The following is a 22,624-nucleotide window of genomic DNA, read 5'->3' on the forward strand; positions in this document are numbered from 1 at the left end:
TGTACACCACTTGTAAATAAGAATTTGTGAACACTTAAATATTTTCTAATCTATAATGTAACTTTTTCAACTAATATTGACATTCTTAATTGCTAACTACGGAGGAGTAAAATTTTCATTTTTGTAAGGTGCTATAGAATTTACTTGGAATTATTTCCAAATTGTCTGAAATAGTCTCTTTATAAAATTTAGTACGTAAGAAGAAAGATTCTATTGAATCAACTCATATCGCAAGTTAGTCAATTAACTATGCAGGTTTATTCTTGAGTCACTCCTAAACATTTCATAGGTAATGATGATGTTCGTGAGTTCGTCCATATGATCTTATGAGTTACAAGATGAGTTTCCCACCGGCCACCAACTTATATTAGTTTGAAATAGTCACTCTCGTATAGCGAAATAGAGAAAGCAAATATCCATAGAGCATAGTACACATAGTCTAGGCATAAGCCAATAGAGCCCCAAACACATGTGGAGTAAGTATTAGCAAACTATATTCCTTTGCCAGCGTTTGGCTCCGGGCTCGAGCTCGGACATTTCCGTATCCACCGGGCCTTAAACTTATGGGTAAAAAAATAAAAGTTTAAACTAATTTCACATTCAGAAATTTAAATTAATCCGATCATACAAATTTAAAATTTCAAAGAACTGATCGGTCTCTTCCCAGATTGGTAGTAATCTACAAATTTAGTGATATAATCTTTGAGTGACACCCTTTGGTAAAGTTGTGGACGATCATCTGTTACGAGCTCATCTAACGGTCCGATATCCTTACCCCTATCGCTATCCCAAAATGCAGCAATTGAGAGTCTTTCTTTCTCTGTATCTGCCACGACTCTATGTACCGCACTCTTGTAGATACCGTTGCTCATTATCTGTTTCACCGCAAGGACATATTATGTAAAATAACTAAATAAGCAATTAAGCATAGCATAATTAGTTTTATTTCATACTTCGTACGCAGTATATAACAATGTGTTAATGAATCGAATTAATCATGCATGGTCATCAATAATAAACCTCGTTTACTCCCTATTTTTTAGATTAAAACTGATTTTTGTCGATATATAAAAAACAACTGTATGGACTCACTAGCTAGTTAGTTATGGAACATGTTTTTTAGAAATGATGGTGCGTATCTATATATATATATATATATATATAATATACTAAAAGAGAGGAAATTAATGTGGTGATGACAAGTATCACTTATTGATTCGCCTCTTTTTTTAATTAAAAAAATTAATTGAGGGAATTATAATATTTTATTTAAGGAAGTGTATTATTTATTTTGATTACAAATCCTAAAGATTCTGTTGATAATATACATTCTATAAATATTTTTCGGCAAACAAATCAATTATACGGAATATATATTTCAGTTCATTATCATATTACGAAATATGTTTAAGCTTATAGTTCAATATCGTATTATAAAGTATGTTTTCAAAGTACTGTTTATGAAATTATTCTCTACAATTTAAAGAAACAATTCCCAAACTCTTCCCAATGTAAGACCACCACCCAAACCAATGCAAATCGATCTATAACATCAAAAGCAAAAAAGTAATTCAATACCAACAATGTCAATAATCCATAAAAGAGCTCCATTGTTCAACATTAAACAACACGAAGAACAACCGAACAAGGTTGAAAGAGAAGTTGGTTATTTTTATTAATAGCGGCATAGCGCCTGTTTAATAGAATCAAACAACTAAGACACTTTCTTTTTTATAGCGCTTGTTTAACATAATCGAACAACAAAAAGTATTGCATACTAATTGTTTACATTCAAGTAAATTTGAATGAAATACTTATCATCTAAACTATTGCGCAAATATTTTTTCGTATCTAAATAGATTATAACAAAATAGAAATATTGCAAATATTGTGCATAAGTATAAATTTATTTGTCGTATTTAAGGAAAAATATGCACATGAAATATATTGTTGGTTGTTATAAATCGTAAATATTCTTTTGATATTGAATATCTTAAAAATTTACATGTAAATGTAAATTATCAAGATTCCATTCTTAAAGTTCATATAATTATATATAAATAAATAAGTATGTTATTTTTCTCAATCTAAAAATCTGACTACATGGTGTTGACAAGTATACCTTTCTCTTTTATTTGCTCATTTTATAATACAGAAAATTATATTACACATAAATTAATTAATAGATAAATTATTGTCATACTAGATTGAGTGCATTATATTTCATGGTAACAATGACTTATCAATATGGAAAAATAATTTTAAAGAAATTCAATGTTTTACGTACGTAGGAAATTGGCACCTGATATCATAATTATATGGAGTACTACCTAATAAAATATTATCTTATCATGTATATTTTTCTTGAATAATATACCATGAATATTTTATTATGGAATACAATTTTATGCAATATCTTTATACACAATAATATCATTGACAACATTACTAACATATATACGTACTTATTTAATCCATTATACAATTTTATTGTACATTCTCACGTCTTTATAGAATGAAATTGAATATCTATACATATTTTTAAAATAAGAAATATAAACAAGCATCATAATATTGTTACTAATAATATGTACTCCGTATTGCATAGTAATTTCTTAGAGGGAATATTTATGTAAGAGTACACAAGATATGAATCTTAAACTTAAATTATTTTTATATTTGATAAAATGTACTACTATAGAAAAATAATTAAAGTTTAATGCAAGTTTGCGATAAATTAAAATTAGTTTACCTTCCCTATATAATATAATTAAGGAATGAAAACAATTTTTGTCTATCAAGGAATGAAAGCATTTTAGCATATACTACTCTTCGTTCTTTTGAGCGCTACTATGTTATTCATATTGACCAAAATCGTGGAATACTCAACAACCGATTTGACAATATAACAATAAGTTGTTAGTAATAATTTGTTAATGGTTGTTTTAATTTTTATTATTAACCTTTTACGAAGTATACAATGGAAACATATCAATAAAATACAAACACTATATCCAAATAAAGTAACTAATATCTAAGATAATATGACTTTATGAGAAATATTATTCTCAATTGCATGACATATTATCTACAATATCTACATATAAATATGTTAAATCATAATTAAAATATAAAAAAATCGGTGGAATAAATTTAATGAACATTCATCTATCTCCGCCCTGTTTAGAAGTGAATAAGTAGTGGTTTGATAAGTGATGAACATTTATACAGATAAAATAATAATCTCCATGGTGACGTGGTGGGTTTGGTTTTGAGTTTTAGCCAATGTAGTCTCTTTCTTCATAAATACAATCCACAAAGTACAACCAATTTTTTAAATTTTATTTTGATCACATAAAAAACAAATGGAATAAAGAAAAATGGAAGTAGGGTGCATTCTTTTCACCTTATTTAAAATGAATTTAAATTTATCTAAACTTATTGGATTTGGAATTGATTAAATCTAATAGACCTAATAAAACTTATTGGATTTGATCATAACTGATTTCAAAAGAGTAAACTTGAAATAGAGCAAGTAGCAAAATGAGGTGGGCAACAAAATGATATAGGTAACACAATAAAATAAAATAAAAAGACTTAATATCTGAACATATAACTTTTTTTTTCAAGGGTGAAGAAAACACATATGTAATATAAGTTATAATCATTTGTTCCGAATATTTCCATAATTTTTATAGTTAATAAAATATTTTGTTAGTAAAATAAGTTAAACATTCTCAAAAGTGAGTAGATATACTGCACATTTTATATAGATTCATATATAAAATTTAAAGTTACTATGTAAGGTAAAAGAAATTTCGGATAAGATGCATTTGTAGTGGGATAATAACTAGAAATGGCCAACGTGGCGTGTTGGATGGCTCATGAGTGAGTTTGGTGGGTCATAGGGCGGGGATAATTAACACGCAAACCTCCGTAGTTAAATTAGGGTGGGTTGAGTCGTGGCCTGGTTGTGTCGGAAAAAATGGACAAAGTACATGATGGGTCGTGGTGGGTTGTGCGTGTCGAGTGGGTCCGATGGGTTTGGTGGGTTACGACAGGTTTAGGCCAAATGTGAATCCGATGGGTCAGGTGTATTAGGTGGGTCTGGTGGGTTTAGACGAGTTTTAGGAACTGATGTGGGTTAGGTGGGTTTAGAAGATTTACTAAGCGTTAAAAAGTTATAAATTTTATATGAATTTAAATGAATTAATATATGTTATTCACATACTCACATAAATGTGGTTAATGTATATTTAAACAATAAAATTATATTTTTTTAACATTTTAAACATACAAAATAATTATTTGCCAAAAAAAAAAAAAAAGTTTAAATTAGAAATGGTTCGATGGGTTGAGTTCGTGTATTGGGTGGGTTGGGTTCGGGTGTTGGGTTGGATGAGTCGGGTGTGCCGTGGTGGGCTGTGTCGAGTTCGATAGGGTCGATCGAAATGGGTTGTGTTGAAAAAACTCGACCCACGACACATTGTGTCATGGGTCGTAAGTGGGTCCGACCAACGTAACCAACTATGGGCTATGTCAGGATGGGCTAGGTCAGACCCTACTCACTGTCCATCTCTAACAAAGACTAATGAGGCATGTAACCAAATGTGTACGGGTAACACGATAAAAAAATGAGGTAATATAGGATGTTAATTGATTTTTATACCTAACATGAAATTATGGGTGACGGGTGTAAATGAGAATGAAAAATCTACTCTTTTTTTTGTAAACTAATTTAACTTCGCACTTAAAGTTAAAATTTGTAAACCGTGCATCGCACGGGTCCTATACTAGTTATTCACCTAAATGTGTTCACTTATATTTTCTGAAAATCTGAACTTATTTTAGTTATAACTTGAACTTGGGTGGCCCTTATTTTTCTTATCTGAACTTATATGATGTCGATTGCGTTCAATTTATTTCCACTTATTTCAGGAAAAACAAATTCAAATTACATAAGTTCAGGAAGAAAAAAAAAAGATTTGGCCAATTATAGTTTTTAATCAAAATAAGTTTTGAAAAGTTCGGATAAATTACAGTTAAATTAGGATAAATTTAAAAAACATAAGTTCAGAAAAAAGTCAATTGAAAGCTCTATTCATCTGATTTGTACTTATTTTCCTGAAATTATCTTATATATACTTCGTATATGGACTTAACTAAACTAAAATCTAAACATTTTAGAAGTTATTAAAACTTTTCAAAACTTATTTTTGTTGTAAATTATATTTGAGTTTGTAACCCTTAGCTATCTTATCTGAACTTATTTTATCTACATTTATCTGAACATACTTTAATTTATTTTTCCGAAAATAAGTGAAAACGAAGTAAATACCTCAACTGGATCGCCGAGGTTGAGAAACAGAGCATGAGGAATGACCGGAACCATGAACCATTGATCATCTTTCAGGACTTGAAGTCCTTCCTCGTCTTGCAAGAGTAATGTCAATGCTGAAAAATCTGCGTGTGGCTTCAACCCAAGAACTTGTTTAATGCCTGGACATTTTGGGTAAAAATTCAATCTTACATTAATTTCTTTATTTTTCCCGTACTGATTAGTAAATTTTTCCTCGTCCACGTTCAACGACTGAACCACCAGCTCGAAGAGGACGTCAAAGATGGTTGTTAACCTTGTTGAGTATTCATGGAACACCTTCCTAATACAAAGTTTCACGAGAGTGATGATCAGAATCATGCATATTGTATGGCCCTCGTGGCTTATTCACACACGAAGAATATTATTAGAGTGATCGAAATAGAATGCTAAATGTACGTTTAAACTATTAAGGCACTTTATCATGAACTAAAAATATATATTAGTACAAATCAGGTTTAATCAGTAACAATGATTAATAGAAACATGGAACACTTACTTCAATTTAAAATCTATTAAAAGAAAGTCATTGTTTACTGGATCATTTTAAACATGTGAATAGAGTTGGACATGGAATGAACCGACACAGAAGCACAAGAAAAGAATTGACCCAACACGGGAAACACGAAAGTGAGCCATAAGCCGTACATAAACATCATTTTCAAATTTTGGGTCCGCCTATTTTAACCAACTAATTAAAAAAACACAAGTCAACTTAATATATATTTTCAAAATATTAATATTTTTATAAGTTTTTATAATATGTAGTTAAATAAATTGGTGGTCAAAGTTGTACATTGACAAATGTATTCGGTCAAAACAGATCGAGTATTAATGGACGGAGGGAGTAAGTCTTACTTCGCCCCTGCCAACACATGTTAGTGGTCACCTAGACACCTACGTTGCAAATGACAACTATGCACATAACAATAATTAATACTCCCTCCGTCCCTTAATACTCGCACCGTTTTGACCGGACACGCTTGTCAATGCACATCTTTGACCATCAATATCTTCAAGTACATATTATAAAAACTTATTTTTTTTCAATATTATGAAAATATATATTAAGCCAACAATATATTATATACTAACATTTGTTTTCATATACTAGAAATAAAATAGGGTCAAAGTGAATTATGTGAATAGTGCAAAAAGTCAAAACGGTGCGAGTATTAAGGGACAGAGGGAGTAATGCATAATCATGATAAAAGAAGATTAGGTGAGAAAATTACTTGAAATTAGGAGGATTTTCAGGCCAAAAATGAAGCTGACGTCGGTCTTCAGGAAAGAGAGTAAGATTAATCCCTTCATTCCAATCAAGAACTTGGTCTTTAGAAGTAGGTTTAGTAACAGCTCCACCTTCATACCCATTTGTACCTTCTGGTAACATTGCATATTTCTGCTTCTCTTCCATTGGAAATCCAAAGAACTTTCTAGATACTTCTCTTATCTCATCAACTAATGATCTTGGTATTCCATGGTTTATCAACTAATGATCAATACCACCAAAAACTTAAGGTTAAAATCTTATTTATCCAGTATTCTATTCACCTGATTTTCACTTATCTGAACTTATATTAACTTATCGTTCAACACTTGTACGCATTAGAATTTTATTAGTTAAGAAATAATTGATAAAAGCAAAATCCGATGAACAGGACAGGGCCTCAATCGATCGATATCCTTGGTTGCCATTTGTAAACAATAATCAAGATTTCACGATTTGTATATGCAACCATTACAACCATGTAATGGTTACTAAATGAGCTTCATCCATTCATTAAAGACGTATTATGTTCACCTGATTTTCATGTATTATCCGAACTTTGTAAGAATTTATCTAACAAATACTACCTCTGTTTCAGAAAGTTCTTTACAGTTACTATTTGCACGGACTCCAATGCAATATTTAACTACTAATATATTCAATTTCGTATGTGAAAAAATTATAAAAAGTTGATATTCTGAAAATACATACCGAGATCAATCTAACAAGATCTTACATGTATCGTTTTGATATATATATATAATAGTGAGAATTTACGGTCAAAGTTTTTATATTTTGGACACGTATTACAAAGTGTAAAGAATTTTCAGAAACGGAGAAAGTATGTATTATATATGAATTTATTAGTTTTGAAATATATATAATCGATCTCCTTAGTTAATTGACATTCAAAACCAATCTAAGATTTTGCAAATAAGAAAGCTAACCTGGAAACAGCCCCAAGAAGAGAGAGCATTTTTGAACTTTTGAAGCTCATCTTTTGCTTCTTGTGATGAAGAGGAGGAGATAAGGATGGAATAATCAATGAGGAGAGGTTCCATATATGCAATTGAATTCTCAAGTGGTTGATAATAACCATCTTTGCAATATTTGTATTTTTCTCCCATTATTATTTCTTCACCATTTTGTGCCATTTTTTAAAGAAATGGAAGTTTCTAACCCGAATAATTTCTAGCCTCTACTAGGATATATATATGAAATTTATTTATTGTGATTTTGTGTTGCTAAATATGCTTTGAGCTTGTTAATATGTAATTAAAGATAACAATGTTAGAAAATATACATTAAAGAATCGCTAGAAAAATTATAACAAGAAAAGAGAAACGATGAATGTTTACTCAATAGATTAATAGCTACTCGGTATGACATGATTGCTATCCATAGTTCCATACAAAATTAGAAATCCGTTAGAAAATCGAGGTGGACATCTCACCACCTCACCTTAAGACTTGAGTCATGTTATTAATTTGTTTTTATTAGGAAAACTAATGTATGCCACTCATACTCAACTACATGTGGTCGATAAATTAAAGTCTTGAACTCTTGACCAAGTAGTTAGGTTATCATATTGTACATACGCCCTCATTCTTAATCACTATGTCAAAACTTTATTGGTAAATCAATATTAATAATAAGACCTCATTAGCATCACTAGAAATGTTTGAAATAACACAAAATAAATACGTGAAAAAAACATTGTGGAAAAAAGGAGGTATGTTGTTGAGTTTGTTGTTATTCTCTCTACTCCTTTGTCTTAGGCTCTATTCTTTTTGTCTGGTAAGTCTAATTTTAACAAAAATTGATACTTCTTTCGTCTGGTAGAGTGTGTTCTCTCTAACTTATAGGACCTGAATTTATCTGAACCTATCTTATCTCAACTTATTAGAACTCATCTGAACTTATAAGACCTTATTTAACTTATAGGAACTTATAGGACCTTATTTAACTTATAGGACCTTATAAGACCTTATAGGACTTTATAGGACCTTATAAAAACTTATAGAAACTTATAAGACCTCATAAGACCTTATCAAATCTTATTAGGTTTTATTTTAAAGTTTTTTAATTAGATTATTACTAAACTTTTAACCATTAGAATATTGAAAATAGTTGATTGTAAATATTAATAAATATAAATTAATAAAGCAATTATTATTTCGTTGTTATATTAATAATTATGTTTTATGTTATTTAATAATATTAATTATTACTCTGTAATAATTATCCAAAATTTATAAAATCCAAGTACGAATTCGGCCAATTTGTAAAAAATATTTGTAACTAACTCTTTAATAAATATCTTTATACTCTGTAATGTAATTTTATCACGGACGAAAAATAACTCTTAAATACTCCCTACGAGAATTTCACTTAATGCATTGATGTAAAGAAGTAATATTATGATTATTTGCGTCTCACCAAAAAGATCGTCCACTGATTTGTGATCTACACTGTAATTTTAATGTGTTTATTAAGTGTTTTCCTTCTAATTATATTGATAGTAATTAATAATAATACTTCATCTGTTCCTTAAATATTGCACAAGTTGACTCTACGCTTCCCAACGCATACTTTGACTCTTAATATTTCGTATTATGTCCAAGTAAAAATTGTAAAAGAAATACTCCATTCCTCCCGGAATACTTGCACCGCTTTCTTTATAAATCCGTCCTGGAATACTTGCACCGTTTCTATAAATGACATATTTTTCTAATTTTATATTATTTCTCTCACTTACCTAAGGTCCCACTTGAATTCCTAACATCTAAAAAATATTAAATAAATCACCACACCCCCACCACCCTCAAAAAGTTGACATGTTTCCCACTAACTATATTAACAAAAATACCCAATATCAACTACCATCTCATTAAATAATAAGTCAATTAAATCGCCTTAAACTATGTGCCGGTTAAACCGGTACGAGTATTCCGGGACAGAGGGGATAATAAATATACATTGATATGAATCTAACAAGATCTCACATTACTACAATTTTTCTGAGGTAGGAATCACAAAAAATGAACAAAGTCTAGTGTAAATAGTGTAAAAAACAAGATTGGTGCTATATTTATGGAACGTAGGAAGTATATTAATTCATATTTATGTACAATTGATAATTATTATCGTCAATTAATAATCATAAATTATTTTAATATGATTTATTTAATATAGCATCGCAAATAATCAAGATCTTATTGAAACTTATAAGATCTCATTAAACTCATAGGAACTTATCTAAACCTATTGGATCCCAAAAATAGGTCTTATAAATTGAAGAAAATAAGACCTTAGCTTGATTCTAGATTTGCATTTGCCCCTTAATATTGACAAACCGACTAATGATTATTGGAGTGGCTATCTTGTTAGTTGTCCCCTAAGCGGCCAAGCCCGTTCCAGGCCCAAGCAAACTTTTATGGCAGAGTTGGGCAATTTTCATGCTCACTAGTCACTGGACTCACTACTTTATTCCATCTTGTGTCTGTATAGTTTCATCAACTCATAATCCTCAAATTTCACATTACCCCCAACCAAACACCCCAGCATTCTTATATGTTTAACATGTATGAAGTTAGTAATATTATATAAATATTATTTGTACTACTACCATTATTTTACGAAACAACTGCTTTTTGTTATATTTGTTACTTCCTCCATTCTTTTTTAAATGACACAATTGTACTTTTGGCACTATTCATATAATATACTTTGACCATCAATTGTGATTTATACTTAACAAAAAATATAGTCATGTGGGGTCTTGTTATAATCGTCTCATCCTATAATTTTATAATATCAAACTTTTATAATTTTTGACCATTGATAATAAAAGGTATTAATGGTTGAAATATTGCATTGGCAAATGTGACAAAAAAATTGTGTCATTTAATAAAGAATGGAGGAAGTATATTATACGAAGTGGAGTATAGTATTAGATAATGTGGGAACTAGTATTGGATTGCTATTAATATTGTTTAATGACAACGTGGGTTGCGGTGGGCACATTTCTTAAGCTATTAAGCTGTGAGTTGCAATATTGGAGTGAAGTAATATCATTGTGATGATGATGAATTAAGGTTGCATAATTGGATGTTTTTGGGTTCTATGACTACTTGTATGCGTTTCAACCTTATTAAAATATTTATTACGTAAAGTGTAATCTCCGAGGGAAAAGCCCGTAAGGGTTAGGAACAGGTTGCCTTTCTAGATGTTGTTTTATCGGTGCACTTTAGTGGAGACCCGGTAGGCTTCTAGTAAGTTTCTATTATCCTGTTAAACTTTCTGTTTAGTCTTCCTCCTAATTCTATTGGTGCGCGGTCGCGGAGACCCATAGTCAATTAGTGAGGGGTGTGCACACTAGGGACATTCTGTACTCATCTACTTTGGCCATTCTCAAGGGTTACGCGCGACCCTTAGCGTTTTCTTTCCCGCACTTAATTAATATTGATCTTTATGTGATAAGTTTAATAATGAGGTTATTAAATTGATACTTGTTTATTTATATACTTATTTTATATGCTCAAAACGTTTTCAAACTAAAATTATTTATTTTACGGGATGGAGTTGGAATTACTCAGTTTATCTGATTTTTGGGAGTTCGTCTCTCGTGTCTCTTTTCTATTTATTTGTGCAGGTTGGTAAAGGTAGTTGGCTACGAGTGAGGAGACGCTTAGAATAATCACCTAGTCAAATTTCTATTTCAGTATAAGTTAGATTTTGTTATTTAGTTATGGGATTGGTTGTAATATTTTATTGGCCACCTTTTAGACCACTTAGTTTATCTTGGCTTTAATGATTTTAAATTGTTATGTTGCTTTGCATTTATTTTCTATAGAGAATAAATGTAGCAGTGACACTCCCAAGGTTTGGACGATTGTTTATGAAATAAAAATAGAGTTTTTGATTATATAAAAGGTCCAAATTTTAGGGGTGTTACAAATTAAACATGGACGATGTATAAAGGGTAAACCGGATGGATAAATTTTAGAATTAGAGTCTCTTAGAAATCAGCAAAGATATTTTTAAAATTTAAAATTTATAATAGTGACACAAAGAATACATCTTAACCCATATACAAAGGAGTATTGAATTTCTCAAAGGCACTAAAAAGTTAAAACTAGAGCTCCAAGATGATAAAGTTAATTGACACATAAAAGAGAAAACAAAGGTGCAACCGTGGAAGGAGTGGTGCTATCGTTGGAACAAGGTAGGACAAGATAAAGGCCGAGTTACTCGCAATCTCCAATTTTCGTCATAGAGGTTCAGATTTTGGCCATAAAGCACTTGATTTCAGTTTTATTGAAGTAACATTGACCTAATGCTGATAAAATTAATTAACATGTCATATGAATCCTCATATGAGATTTGGATTAGGTCACTCCAAATTTTGGGCAAGAATCAAACTACTTCACATTTTGTTTGCCGGAGTCAATGCACATAACTTCCATCTTATCCCCGAGTACATACGGAGCCAGTTGAATACGTCAACACAATAATGTTTTTGGCTCATTATAAGTTCTATAATGAGAAAATCCATATAACTAAAGCACATTATATTGATGGTTAATGAGAGGTGAGCAAACCACCAAGCACAATCATTGTCATTTTTTACTTATGTATTTGATGTGTATTTAATCAATTTAATAAAAAAAAATTAAAGTAGATACATGTCATACATCAGTCAAATTGTTAAACCTTACAATGTATAACTTTCGCTACATTATTAGAATATGACATTTTATATTAAGGCATCTACCAACATTTCAATTGTTTAACATCATTAAAAAAATATTTCTCATATAGACGTAGATATATCATTGATTTATTATTTTCTTAATTACTTCTTATTTATGTTATTACTATTATAATGTACAGAGTAAATGTTTTAGGAAAATTTGGTAAAGATTAATCCAACATTTGACCAATTTTCTTTTATTAAGCCCGTGTTTAGCGGCAGTGACCATGGAAATGCCGCCCGTGTTTGGCGGCCACCACTATGACCAGGCCGCTCAAGATCTGTGGCATGGCCATGGTGGTGGCCGTCAAACACTGGTGAGATGTCCATGGTCACAGGCACAGTAGCAATTCATGGGCGACACCCCTTCTCCTGTTTTCGATCCTTTGTTCCCCCTCCCCTGTTTCCTTCATTTTTTAACATTTTTTTTTCTTCTGATTTTTTATTTTAATTTTCTGATTTATTTCTCTTTTTTTTTCTTCTGATTTTTTATTTTAATTTTCTGATTTATTTCTCTTTTTTTTCTTTTGATTTTTATTTTATGATTTTATATTTACAGTTATTGTTTGTAAAGTTTAATTAATTTTCAGACATGTTGTTGTTATTATTATTATTGTTATTATTACGAATCAAATGCTATCAAAGGCAAATAATTTACAAATAATTAGTGGGAAGCCGAGATACAATCTGGGCCCCAAATAATTATTGTTATTATTACTATTATCATTGTTGTTCTTGTTTTTGTTTTAATATTTATTATTATGGAGTAGAGTTTTATAAGGATATAACCGTCATTTCAGATAACAGATGCGGACGATTTTAGCGTACGCGGACGTTGAATAGCGATACACACGCTATTGAATACGAAGTACTCCCTCCGTATTTATTTAAGAGATACACTTGGTCGGGCACGTGTATTAAGAAAAAGAATCGAATGAAATAAAATAATAAAATAAGTGAGGTTGGGTAGATATCTATACTAATATATTAAAAGGCGTTGTGAAAAACGTATATGTGCCACCACTACGACAGAAAATGCTTTTAATAGCGCTTAATAATGCTTTTAACAGCGCTTCTTGAAGCGCTCTTGATGGCTCCGCTATTAAAAGTAAAAGGTACCTTTAATAGCGCTTCTCAAAAACGCTATCATATGTAACATTAGGATAATTCAAATGTTTATTTCATAGCACATTATAAGCGCTATTAAAGAAACGCCGTTAAATATTTACCGCCATCTTTTAAATTATTTTCTAATAGCGGATGTATATGAAGCGCTATAAAAGGTTATATACATACATATATATATATATATATATATATATATATATATATATATATATATATATATATATATATATATATATATATATATATATATATATATATATATATATATATATATATAACCTGAAAAATATTTAATTTTTTGCACAAAACAACACCATATATTGAATAATAGTAATAGTTGAAAATTAATTTCCAAACCTCAATTAAAATAATTTTTGCAATTGTCACCCTAATAAAACCGATTACATAGATCTGAACTAAAATTCTAAACATTAAACTACGTAAAATACATTAATTAATAGAGGCTTATGTTTGTTAGTTCCGTCAACGTAACCTAGCTATTATACAGTTGTTGAACAACGTGGTGCACCCATTGAGTCCTTACTTTGTCAATATGCTCTGTCATAACTTGGAAACTGGCAATCTGAAAAAAGTACTGTGAAAGTGTATAAGATATTCATACATATAGAAGGGGGAAAATATTAAATACGAAAGAAAGCAAAGTTCCATTTAAATTTACAGTTTCAAATATATACATGAGTATCTAAATACGTGTCATATATGAAAGAAAAAATCCATTTAGAGGCTTCTTTATTTCTTCCTACTAACTCGAAAAATACTTGCACGACTTCATTTACCCAAGTACTAAAATTTTCTCTTAAGTCATTCTCAATCTGGCAATCAAACTTAAACTTGTTCTTATCATTCTTTAACTTATTAAATACATGGTAAATATTTTCATCCCTAATAAATCCATTGCCACCATATTTGGCCCCGAAGTAATCAACATCTCATTCAAATAACTAACATCATACACCTTCAAAGGAAGTAATCAACATCTCATTCAAATAACTAACAACATACACCTTCAAAGGCAATGTATTTGTTATTGAAGCCATTTGCAAGATGACAAAGAATCAGACAAGTTGTGCCAAATGAAGCTCAGTTAGGGACCCACAAGCCAAACAGGTTCATGGAAAGATTCAGAGTTTGGAGACTAGTATAGGATTTAGCAGTTATGGCCTCAAAAAAAAAAGAAAAAAAAAGAGGCCCAGATTGTTTGTTAGCTGATAGGTCAAGGATCTGTAGTTTACTTAATAATAGTATTTCTGGATGAACTGAGAAAATCTTTTCACAACAATCCATTCAAGTTGTTAATAGAATGATCAATAGTGTTAAAATTTGCGTATAGAGTGAGTAGATTGACATGAAGAACTCCCTGTAGGCAAGTCGACAAGAGTAAGATGCAATTTCCAGAAGGTATTCCAAATGCTAACTGTGATAAAGAAAGCAACAAAAAAAAATCTTCCCTCCTTTAAATACAAGCTTCACTGTCATGCACAGTTTGTCAGTTTCAAAAGGCATTGAATCTCCTGAAGTCTAAAAATAATTCATCTAGAAAGCAGCATAAGAGGTTCAAACTTCACAGACTTGTTATTCTAATTTTACAAACAATTCTCTAGTCAAAACCCTTCAAAGAAACGCAGCATAAGAGGTTCAAACTTCACAGACTTGTTATTCTAATTTTACAAACAATTCTCTAGTCAAAACCCTTCAAAGAAACTGTGATAAAGAAAGCAACAAAACAAATTCTTCCCTCCTTTAAATACAAGCTTCACTGTCATGCACAGTTTGTCAGTTTCAAAAGGCATCGAATCTCCTGAAGTCTAAAAATAATTCATCTAGAAAGCAGCATAAGAGGTTCAAACTTCACATACTTGTTATTCTAATTTTACAAACAATTCTCTAGTCAAAACCCTTCAAAGAAACGCAGTCACAAATAACAAAACTTCTTCGGGAATAAGAGTGAAGGGAATCAAAAACAAAAACACAATGCAGGGAGATACTGGGAAAATACTCTGGAAAACAAAGAGCATAAAGAGCACAATGTAGACAACTAAAAAGTATTATAATGACTTGGAACTGTAAAATGCAAGTTAGGGAAGTGAATAATCAATATCAGAGAGTATATTATATTTCTGCTTGGGGCACTCAGAGTTTAAGTAGTATGTAAGAGAACTTAACTAGTTGTAATACAAATGTAAAAGCACTTAGAATTTAAAGAGTATGTAAGCAAGCATAACTCATTTGCAACACAAATACCTAGGTAGAGTTTAAAGAGTATGTGAGCCAACATACCTCATTCTATCCCAATCTCTGACTGTTTATGAGATATTCATTGTCATTTAGTAGCTTCTGACCACGATAAGACAAGCGAAATTATGTCAATACATGTCGCCTATCAATAGGAAAAGATAAAACGAAATCAATTAATCATAACAAGTTGAAAAGAAAATAACAAAACCAAAATCAAAACCTGAGTATTGACCCTCTGGTACTCTCAAGGCGCCTCCAAAATAGAGATATCTCAGTCAAAGAAAATAACATAGAATCACAGAATCAGATAAGATTGAAACCAAATCACAAACCATTAAGTTTAACTAAAATTATAATCAGATCAAATTAATAATAAACAAATTAAATCTCAGAACATAGTAGAAACCTTTTAACTAACCTGAAAAGTGTTATGTAGTAGTGTATATACGCTATTAAAGAAACGCTATAAAATGTCATATCAGTAGTAGTGTATATACCCTTGATCGTGCAAATATAGAATTTCACAACAGAGGTTTTAAAAACCTGCTAACAACGTGACACTACTTAGATTTCATCTTCTCTTTCTCTTTTATATCTCACATTCAAATGTAGTCAATAATACGAGTACATCGTAAGGTACCACAGACATACATACTGATAGTTCCTTTCATACAAGAAATGCAGGAGGTCAAAGACTGTCTTGAGTGTGCTGAACAATGAGCCCAAATTCTATGTTTTTACCAAAATTCCATAAATTAATTATTGGGCCTCTTCTCCTCTACACTCTGAAGTTATGGTTATGTTATTAGGTCTATAGCAGGCAAGGCAATTTGGGAACCATGTGGTAATTGCAGTAACCACCTTACGGCTCTTCAAACTCTAGAATCTAGATAACGCCCCCAAAGAAATTGTTAATATTGTAATTTATTAGGTCTTTGGTTTTAGATTTTAGTCACATCAAATGTATTAAAGGTAGATCCCTGGTGTCTGAAGCCCACATGTTAGCTACAGAAGTTAGGAGCTAGTTTTTGTTTCTAGTTTGTTTCGTTGCCAGAAAAAATAAATTTTCGAGTTTGTCATTTCAGCTTATTATCGTGGAGCCATTGGTATTCTGCAGGTGTACGATGTTACTGATGAGTCATCATTTAATAGTAATATTCTCTACATACATTGGGACTTTTAGGAGTAGACCTTGGTTCTCTTTAATGACTAATTTCTGAATTCTATAAGGCCTCTTATGTTATGGATATCTGTGGCTTTTGAAAACAAACATGAATCAAATCCAAAAGCTCCAAGATCTTTAGCGATTACAGGAACAAATGTAGTTAACTGGGACAGTAGGCGGCTTACACGTCCCACTGTGCCGAGATGTGAGGTGCAGATGGGAAGGACCGAAAGAGAAAAGCCTAACTTACTAAGAACAAAAGAAAAGGTCCCTAAGCAGTGTAGTCTTTCCTGGATAAATTAAGGATTTGGGGCTTCTCTTGCTACCCTACTATAATCAGCAAATATCAGGTGATAAATCTTCGTGTACTACTGCTATTGCCCCTCCCTAAGCACTCACTAGAGTGAGAACAACCGTTTCCGTGGAAATGTATATTTCGGACAGAGAAGCTTTATCAGGAGGCCAAAACTTTCCTCTTTAACCATAATTGATTGTCTCTATACAAAACCCTGAATTTTCTTAATAGCATTCAGTTTTAAGTAGTCTAAGATTTCCTTCTGGACAAAAAGTTGTTGAAATTGCAATAGGTAGAAAAGGAAATTGCATGAAAAAAAGACTTCTTATCTCCCCCATTATCATCCGCGAACCTTCATTATATCAAATTTCACCCAATAAACATCCCCCAAAATGATAATAAAACATAAATTTCAAATTTAAATTAAACCCCCAATTATGTCAGACTACAAAACTAGGGCATAATCAATCAATACTGAACACAGAAAAATAAACCTTGACAAATTAGAACTCAATCCACACTTCGCAGGAGGCTCTTCCTTCAAATTCGTCCCATTGTTAGATTCTCCGCATTCTTTATCTCAAGAGTTGTCAGCTCCCTTAGTTAGGTCTGTACATTACAAGTGCACAGAATGACTTTTCTTGAAGTAGCATTTGCTGATTTAGCCATTATTGAACATAGGATACTTACTGAGCGACGAGAGATACGCGGCTGAGAGCTCCACCTTTTGGCCCAACCAACTTCGCTTAACTGATCAAGATCATCCTTCACAGCATCACTGTCTTTCTGCATCACAATGTGTTTTTACACCGTCGCAATTTGCAAATACTAATCATCATTCTAACAGGTATAACAACTTGATCATACAAACATGAGAATATTTGATTTGTTGATATTATACTAGAAATCACCAAACAAGCTGACAAATTGTGATCTAAGGATGACAATTTATGAAAGATAATCCCACATAAACAGTGTTCTCATACCCAATTAATATCAGTTCTTAAGGAGTTTAAGACCTCAATTCCAGCCAACTCCATAACCCAAATACAAAAATTTGAAACCCTCGAACCAAACCCAGCTAGACAATGTGACTTTGTGAGTAGTAAATCAGTTAAATCACAACAAATTTATACAGACCCAGAAAAATCAGAGAACAATTTCCGATACTAGGTGATTCTGGAATTCATTCAATTCAATTCCCCGACGAAATCCTCTTCGATCCCTAATATGCTTTGTAATTTGCATCAGCCACAATTCATAGTAAAACTTTTAAAAAATTGAAGAAGAACATACGAAAATGAGAGGAAGATAAAGAAACCTCGCGTTGTCGGCATTGTATAGCATTGAAATCGTTGCTTTGATTTTCAGTCTTGAGAAGTTGAGAGTAGAGAAAAGGCGCAATCGAAAGGGTTTTGGGGGAGCAGAAGAAAACGGAAGAAAGAGAACCAATTTCTTTATTTTAATTTTTCTAAGTTATAATTTATTTTGTTTTATTTTTTAATGGATTTAATAGCGGTGTATTATGACGCGCTATAGTAAGTAGAGATATAATATGTAGTATTTAATATCTTTCACAGCGGAAAGGGCAAAAGCGCTATTAAAAAAACGCTATTAAATTACATTTCTGTAGTAGTGCACGTAGTACTCCTCTCATTATGCCACATCATCCACTCACCAAGTATTATGTCATGGACAACCAAAAATCAATATAAGAAGGTTCGAACACCAGACCTCAAGTGTGGATGGTAACTCTCTTTACCATCTTAACCAACCACCAATTGTGGTTTATCTCTTCATATAATTTATAAACAAATGATAGCGTGAAGTCTAAAACAAATAAATTTTATGTGACTTTTTTTAATTTCTTTGGACTATCGAAAAAAACAATTAAAGCATTATGTCAACCACGAAGAAACATGATATCATAAGTTTCATAAACATCAACTATAGGATTGTCATACATACCTGCATATATATCTAATTTGGTGTTTATTAATTTGACACACTTAGTTCTACGAAAAAACAAATTGTAAGATGATTTGATTGAAAAATTACTTGCCATGATAGATTATGAACTTAACATATATTTTTAATTCTATAGAATACAAGTATTTTAATCAAATATTGAGCTTAAGAAAAATCAAAAATTACATTAGTCAATGTAGCAACCGGGGCATCGCCCGGGCCACACACTAGTTTTAATAAGTAAAATAAGTGGGGATCATGTCATTTTGGGAAGTGAGGGGGTGGGATGTAGTTCTGAAATTATTTTTTTAATAGGGGAAAAATGAGTTAAGATAAAGGATGGGGTCTAACCTTTCACATTTTTCTCCTTTAAGGACCTACACCTTTTTTTTTCACCTTTTAGGACCTCATTTTATTTTCCGGCCACTTAACCCAACTTTAACTCACCGGTGGTTAATGTAAAAACTAAAAAGGTAAGGTCCTTTAAAATTAAATTTTTAATACTTTTTACAGCAAAATAAAAAAGGGCAATTGATTCCTAGCTCCTCCCCTTTCTTTCCCTGCATATTTTCATTCGTTTTCATTACAATTAGATCACCTAAATCACATCATTTTCAATCAATTCTCACAATTTTCCAAAATTTCTAGGTATTATCAATTTTCTCTCTTCATCCCTTATGTCGTCACTCCCGTCCCGAATATTAAGAAATTTCCACTTATTTCAATCAATTTTGCATTGGAGGTACCATGATTTTCAGAAATTCAATACTAAATGTAATCCCCCGTAATTTTATATATTTCATTTATATATTTTAACGTATATTTAATATATTTAAATAAGAATTTATGAATTTTGGAAATAAATATATAGTTAACGTATATTTATTTATTACATTTTAATATTTTCAACGATTTACGAAATCGAAAATGATTTTAGAATTTTAAGTTGAAAAGAATTTGAATTACGAAAATTGATTGAATTTAGAAAACGATCCTATTCAGTTTTGGACTCGAATCATTAAAGCTAAATCCTAAGTCTAGCCCACTTGAAAAGCCCAACATTAAAACCCAAACTCAAACCCTCCCCTTCTTTCTTCTAATTCACGTGAAAGCTAGGAAGAGAAAAACAAAACCCTCCTTCACTATTCACGTAAGTTTTCAAACCCTCAAGAACTCATCCTCTCTCTCTCCTCGTCGCTGCTCTCCTCCTTCACGCCGTTGCTCCAGCCGCCGGTCTCCTCGCCGTCGGTAAGTATCCTTCGACCTTCTCCTTCGTCGTCCTTTTTTCCCCTGTTTTCGTTCTTCCTTGCGTTTCCTCTCCTCCTTAATGCTTTGTCTTCTTGAACAGCCACCAAGGCCGCCGGACCGCGTCGCTGTCCTCGCCGGTAAGCCACCGCTTCATCTCCTCGTCGTTCCCTTCTTTTCTTTCGATTCACTGCTGTTCATCCTCCCTCACTCCCCTCCTCTTGTTCGACTTGCGCACAGCACCACCCGCGACAGCAACCACCGCTGCCGCCACGTCAACAACCCAGCCGGCCGCCGCTGACCGCGTCGTGCACCGCCCAGCTTTTCCTCTCCTCTTTCTTGGTTATTTCTTAAACCCTAAGTAACTAATTATTTTAATTATAGTTGTTAATTTAAATGATGTTCTTGGATTAAATTTATAATTTTGTTGTTGAATATGATTTCCAGATTTGGGTGTTGATATTATAAACCAATTATTTTCAGTTTTGGTTAATTAAAAATAAGTTAGGGCTTAATGAGGTTTTATTAATTTGAATTACGTTTTCGTGAATTAAAGTTATGGTTTTTGTGATTAAATTATAAATTTCAGATTATGCAAATTATATAATAAAGTTATTAATTTTCAGATTATCAAATTACTTTGAAATATTAATTTTGATTGTTTAAAGTATGAAATTCAAGGTTTTTATGATTATTAATCATGGTAAGTTGAGTATGGATTATTGAATTCGTCGTTTTGAGATACTAGGAACATAGATTGACCTCGGTGAAGCTTTTAAATGAATTTATATTGCTGAAAATTTAAAGTACGATGTTTGCAAAAAGTTTTCAACGAATTTCAATGATGCTAGGAAATCAAATGTCTAAGTTTAGATATTGGGGAAAGTTCTAAATATGTTTAGGATGCATTTAGAATGCTTTATTATGGTTGCCAATGATTAGAAATTGATTGGGATTACTTGCCGGTTATTTTAGGCGGAGAATTCTCTTTAGGCGACTTTTGAAAGTGTTAAAGTGGCCTATCAATTTGTTTACACAAGGTACGTACATACCTGCGTGCTTGGAATGTGTGCTAATTGTTGAAATCATGTTGATATTATTGTTGAACTTGGTGATGTTGATATTATAGACAAACTTGGTTATATGGAATGTGCATGTTTAATACTGTTGGACAAACTTATTGAACTTATTTTGCACTATAAGAACTGTAACATGTTAGTATGGATGTTTGATACAAACATGTTGGTTGGGGACACTAGATTATTCTATATGATTGGGTTGGATCAATTGGTTGTTGTTCCCTTTCTATCTTTTCACTACTTTATAAGGGCGGAGGACCTTGTTTAGTAAGTTGAAACTTTATGCCCATATAAAGGGTTGCTCATGGTTAAAGGAAAGGTTGGTTAAGTTGGAATGAGTCTTGATTGATGCTGTTATGATCACTTACTTAATTCCAAGATAAAAAAAACAGTTGTGAACAAATGTGAATTGTCTGTCTTATGTAATGGTTGAGTCATAACGGGATCTCAATTTGTAAATCATGTAAAGTGAAACTGAATAGCAATAGCTTTAGACTGTGCACGTCTGAAGTGACGGACAAACAGGAGTTGGGGTTCATGGTGGTAGCCCATGGCCTTTAATTCGGACCGGATTGATCACCGTGTCCTATTTTTATTTAAACGTTCCTCGATATCGCAGGTCACTGAGGTTACGGAGTCGCGCCCGTACCTCGTCTTCCTTAGTGAAGACTTCTGGATGGTCAACTCGGTCCATTGTCTATTTCAACTAAAATAATATTATTGCTAAAAGTCTAGCCTAGTCTAGTCTGGTCAAGTATGGTCGTCAAACTATCATGTTTTGTCTACCCTTGTTTGTGTTCATTAGTATCATGTTAGGGTGTTTCGTTTAATAGAATCATGTTAGGATTATTATTGATTTAGTATGTAGTACTCAGCTTTGCTGATTACGTGCTTTTGCTTGTGCATGTTGATCATGGCTATGCCTTATTGATCCTGTGATGACCCAATCTTTGGTGAGCAGTCTCTAAGGATCAATAAGCATTGTCCATCTGCAGGTTTGAAGATGTTGCATCATTGGGATCGGGAATAGAGAGCTTGTATTTAGTTTTGATTTGCTAAGTTGACTTGGGTTTGTTTAAATGGACT

The 22,624-nt window shown here is 31.8% G+C and overlaps 1 protein-coding gene and 1 long non-coding RNA gene across 2 annotated transcripts; one reads left to right on the top strand and one right to left on the bottom strand.

The window, feature by feature from the left end:
• Window positions 1-371: 371 nt before the first annotated feature.
• LOC110789415 (codeine O-demethylase) lies at window positions 372-8,054 on the bottom strand. The gene is made up of 4 exons (XM_021994073.2): window positions 7,595-8,054; window positions 6,613-6,869; window positions 5,339-5,660; window positions 372-875 (listed from the first exon to the last, which is right to left on the bottom strand). The coding sequence occupies exons 1-4, from the start codon at window positions 7,799-7,801 to the stop codon at window positions 633-635; spliced, it is 1,029 nt and encodes a 342-aa protein (XP_021849765.1). The 5' UTR covers window positions 7,802-8,054; the 3' UTR covers window positions 372-632.
• A 12,052-nt stretch (window positions 8,055-20,106) lies between these two features.
• On the top strand, window positions 20,107-21,476 carry LOC130467042 (uncharacterized). Its single transcript, XR_008927203.1, has 4 exons — window positions 20,107-20,462; window positions 20,563-20,599; window positions 20,700-20,801; window positions 21,435-21,476. It is a non-coding gene; the product is annotated as an uncharacterized lncRNA (long non-coding RNA).
• Window positions 21,477-22,624: the final 1,148 nt, after the last annotated feature.

Source organism: Spinacia oleracea, chromosome 2, assembly GCF_020520425.1.
Source record: "Spinacia oleracea cultivar Varoflay chromosome 2, BTI_SOV_V1, whole genome shotgun sequence".
NCBI lineage: Eukaryota > Viridiplantae > Streptophyta > Magnoliopsida > Caryophyllales > Amaranthaceae > Spinacia > Spinacia oleracea.

Excerpts from the sequence above, each read along its gene's own strand:
- LOC110789415 (XM_021994073.2), bottom strand. The coding sequence starts at position 7,801 with ATGGCACAAAATGGTGAAGAAATAATAATGGGAGAAAAATACAAATAT. Across the intron at positions 6,870-7,594 it reads CTTCTTGGGGCTGTTTCCAG|TTGATAAACCATGGAATACC; the intron begins GTTAGCTTTCTT and ends ATTGATCATTAG. Across the intron at positions 876-5,338 it reads ACCTCGGCGATCCAGTTGAG|ATAATGAGCAACGGTATCTA; the intron begins GTATTTACTTCG and ends GCGGTGAAACAG.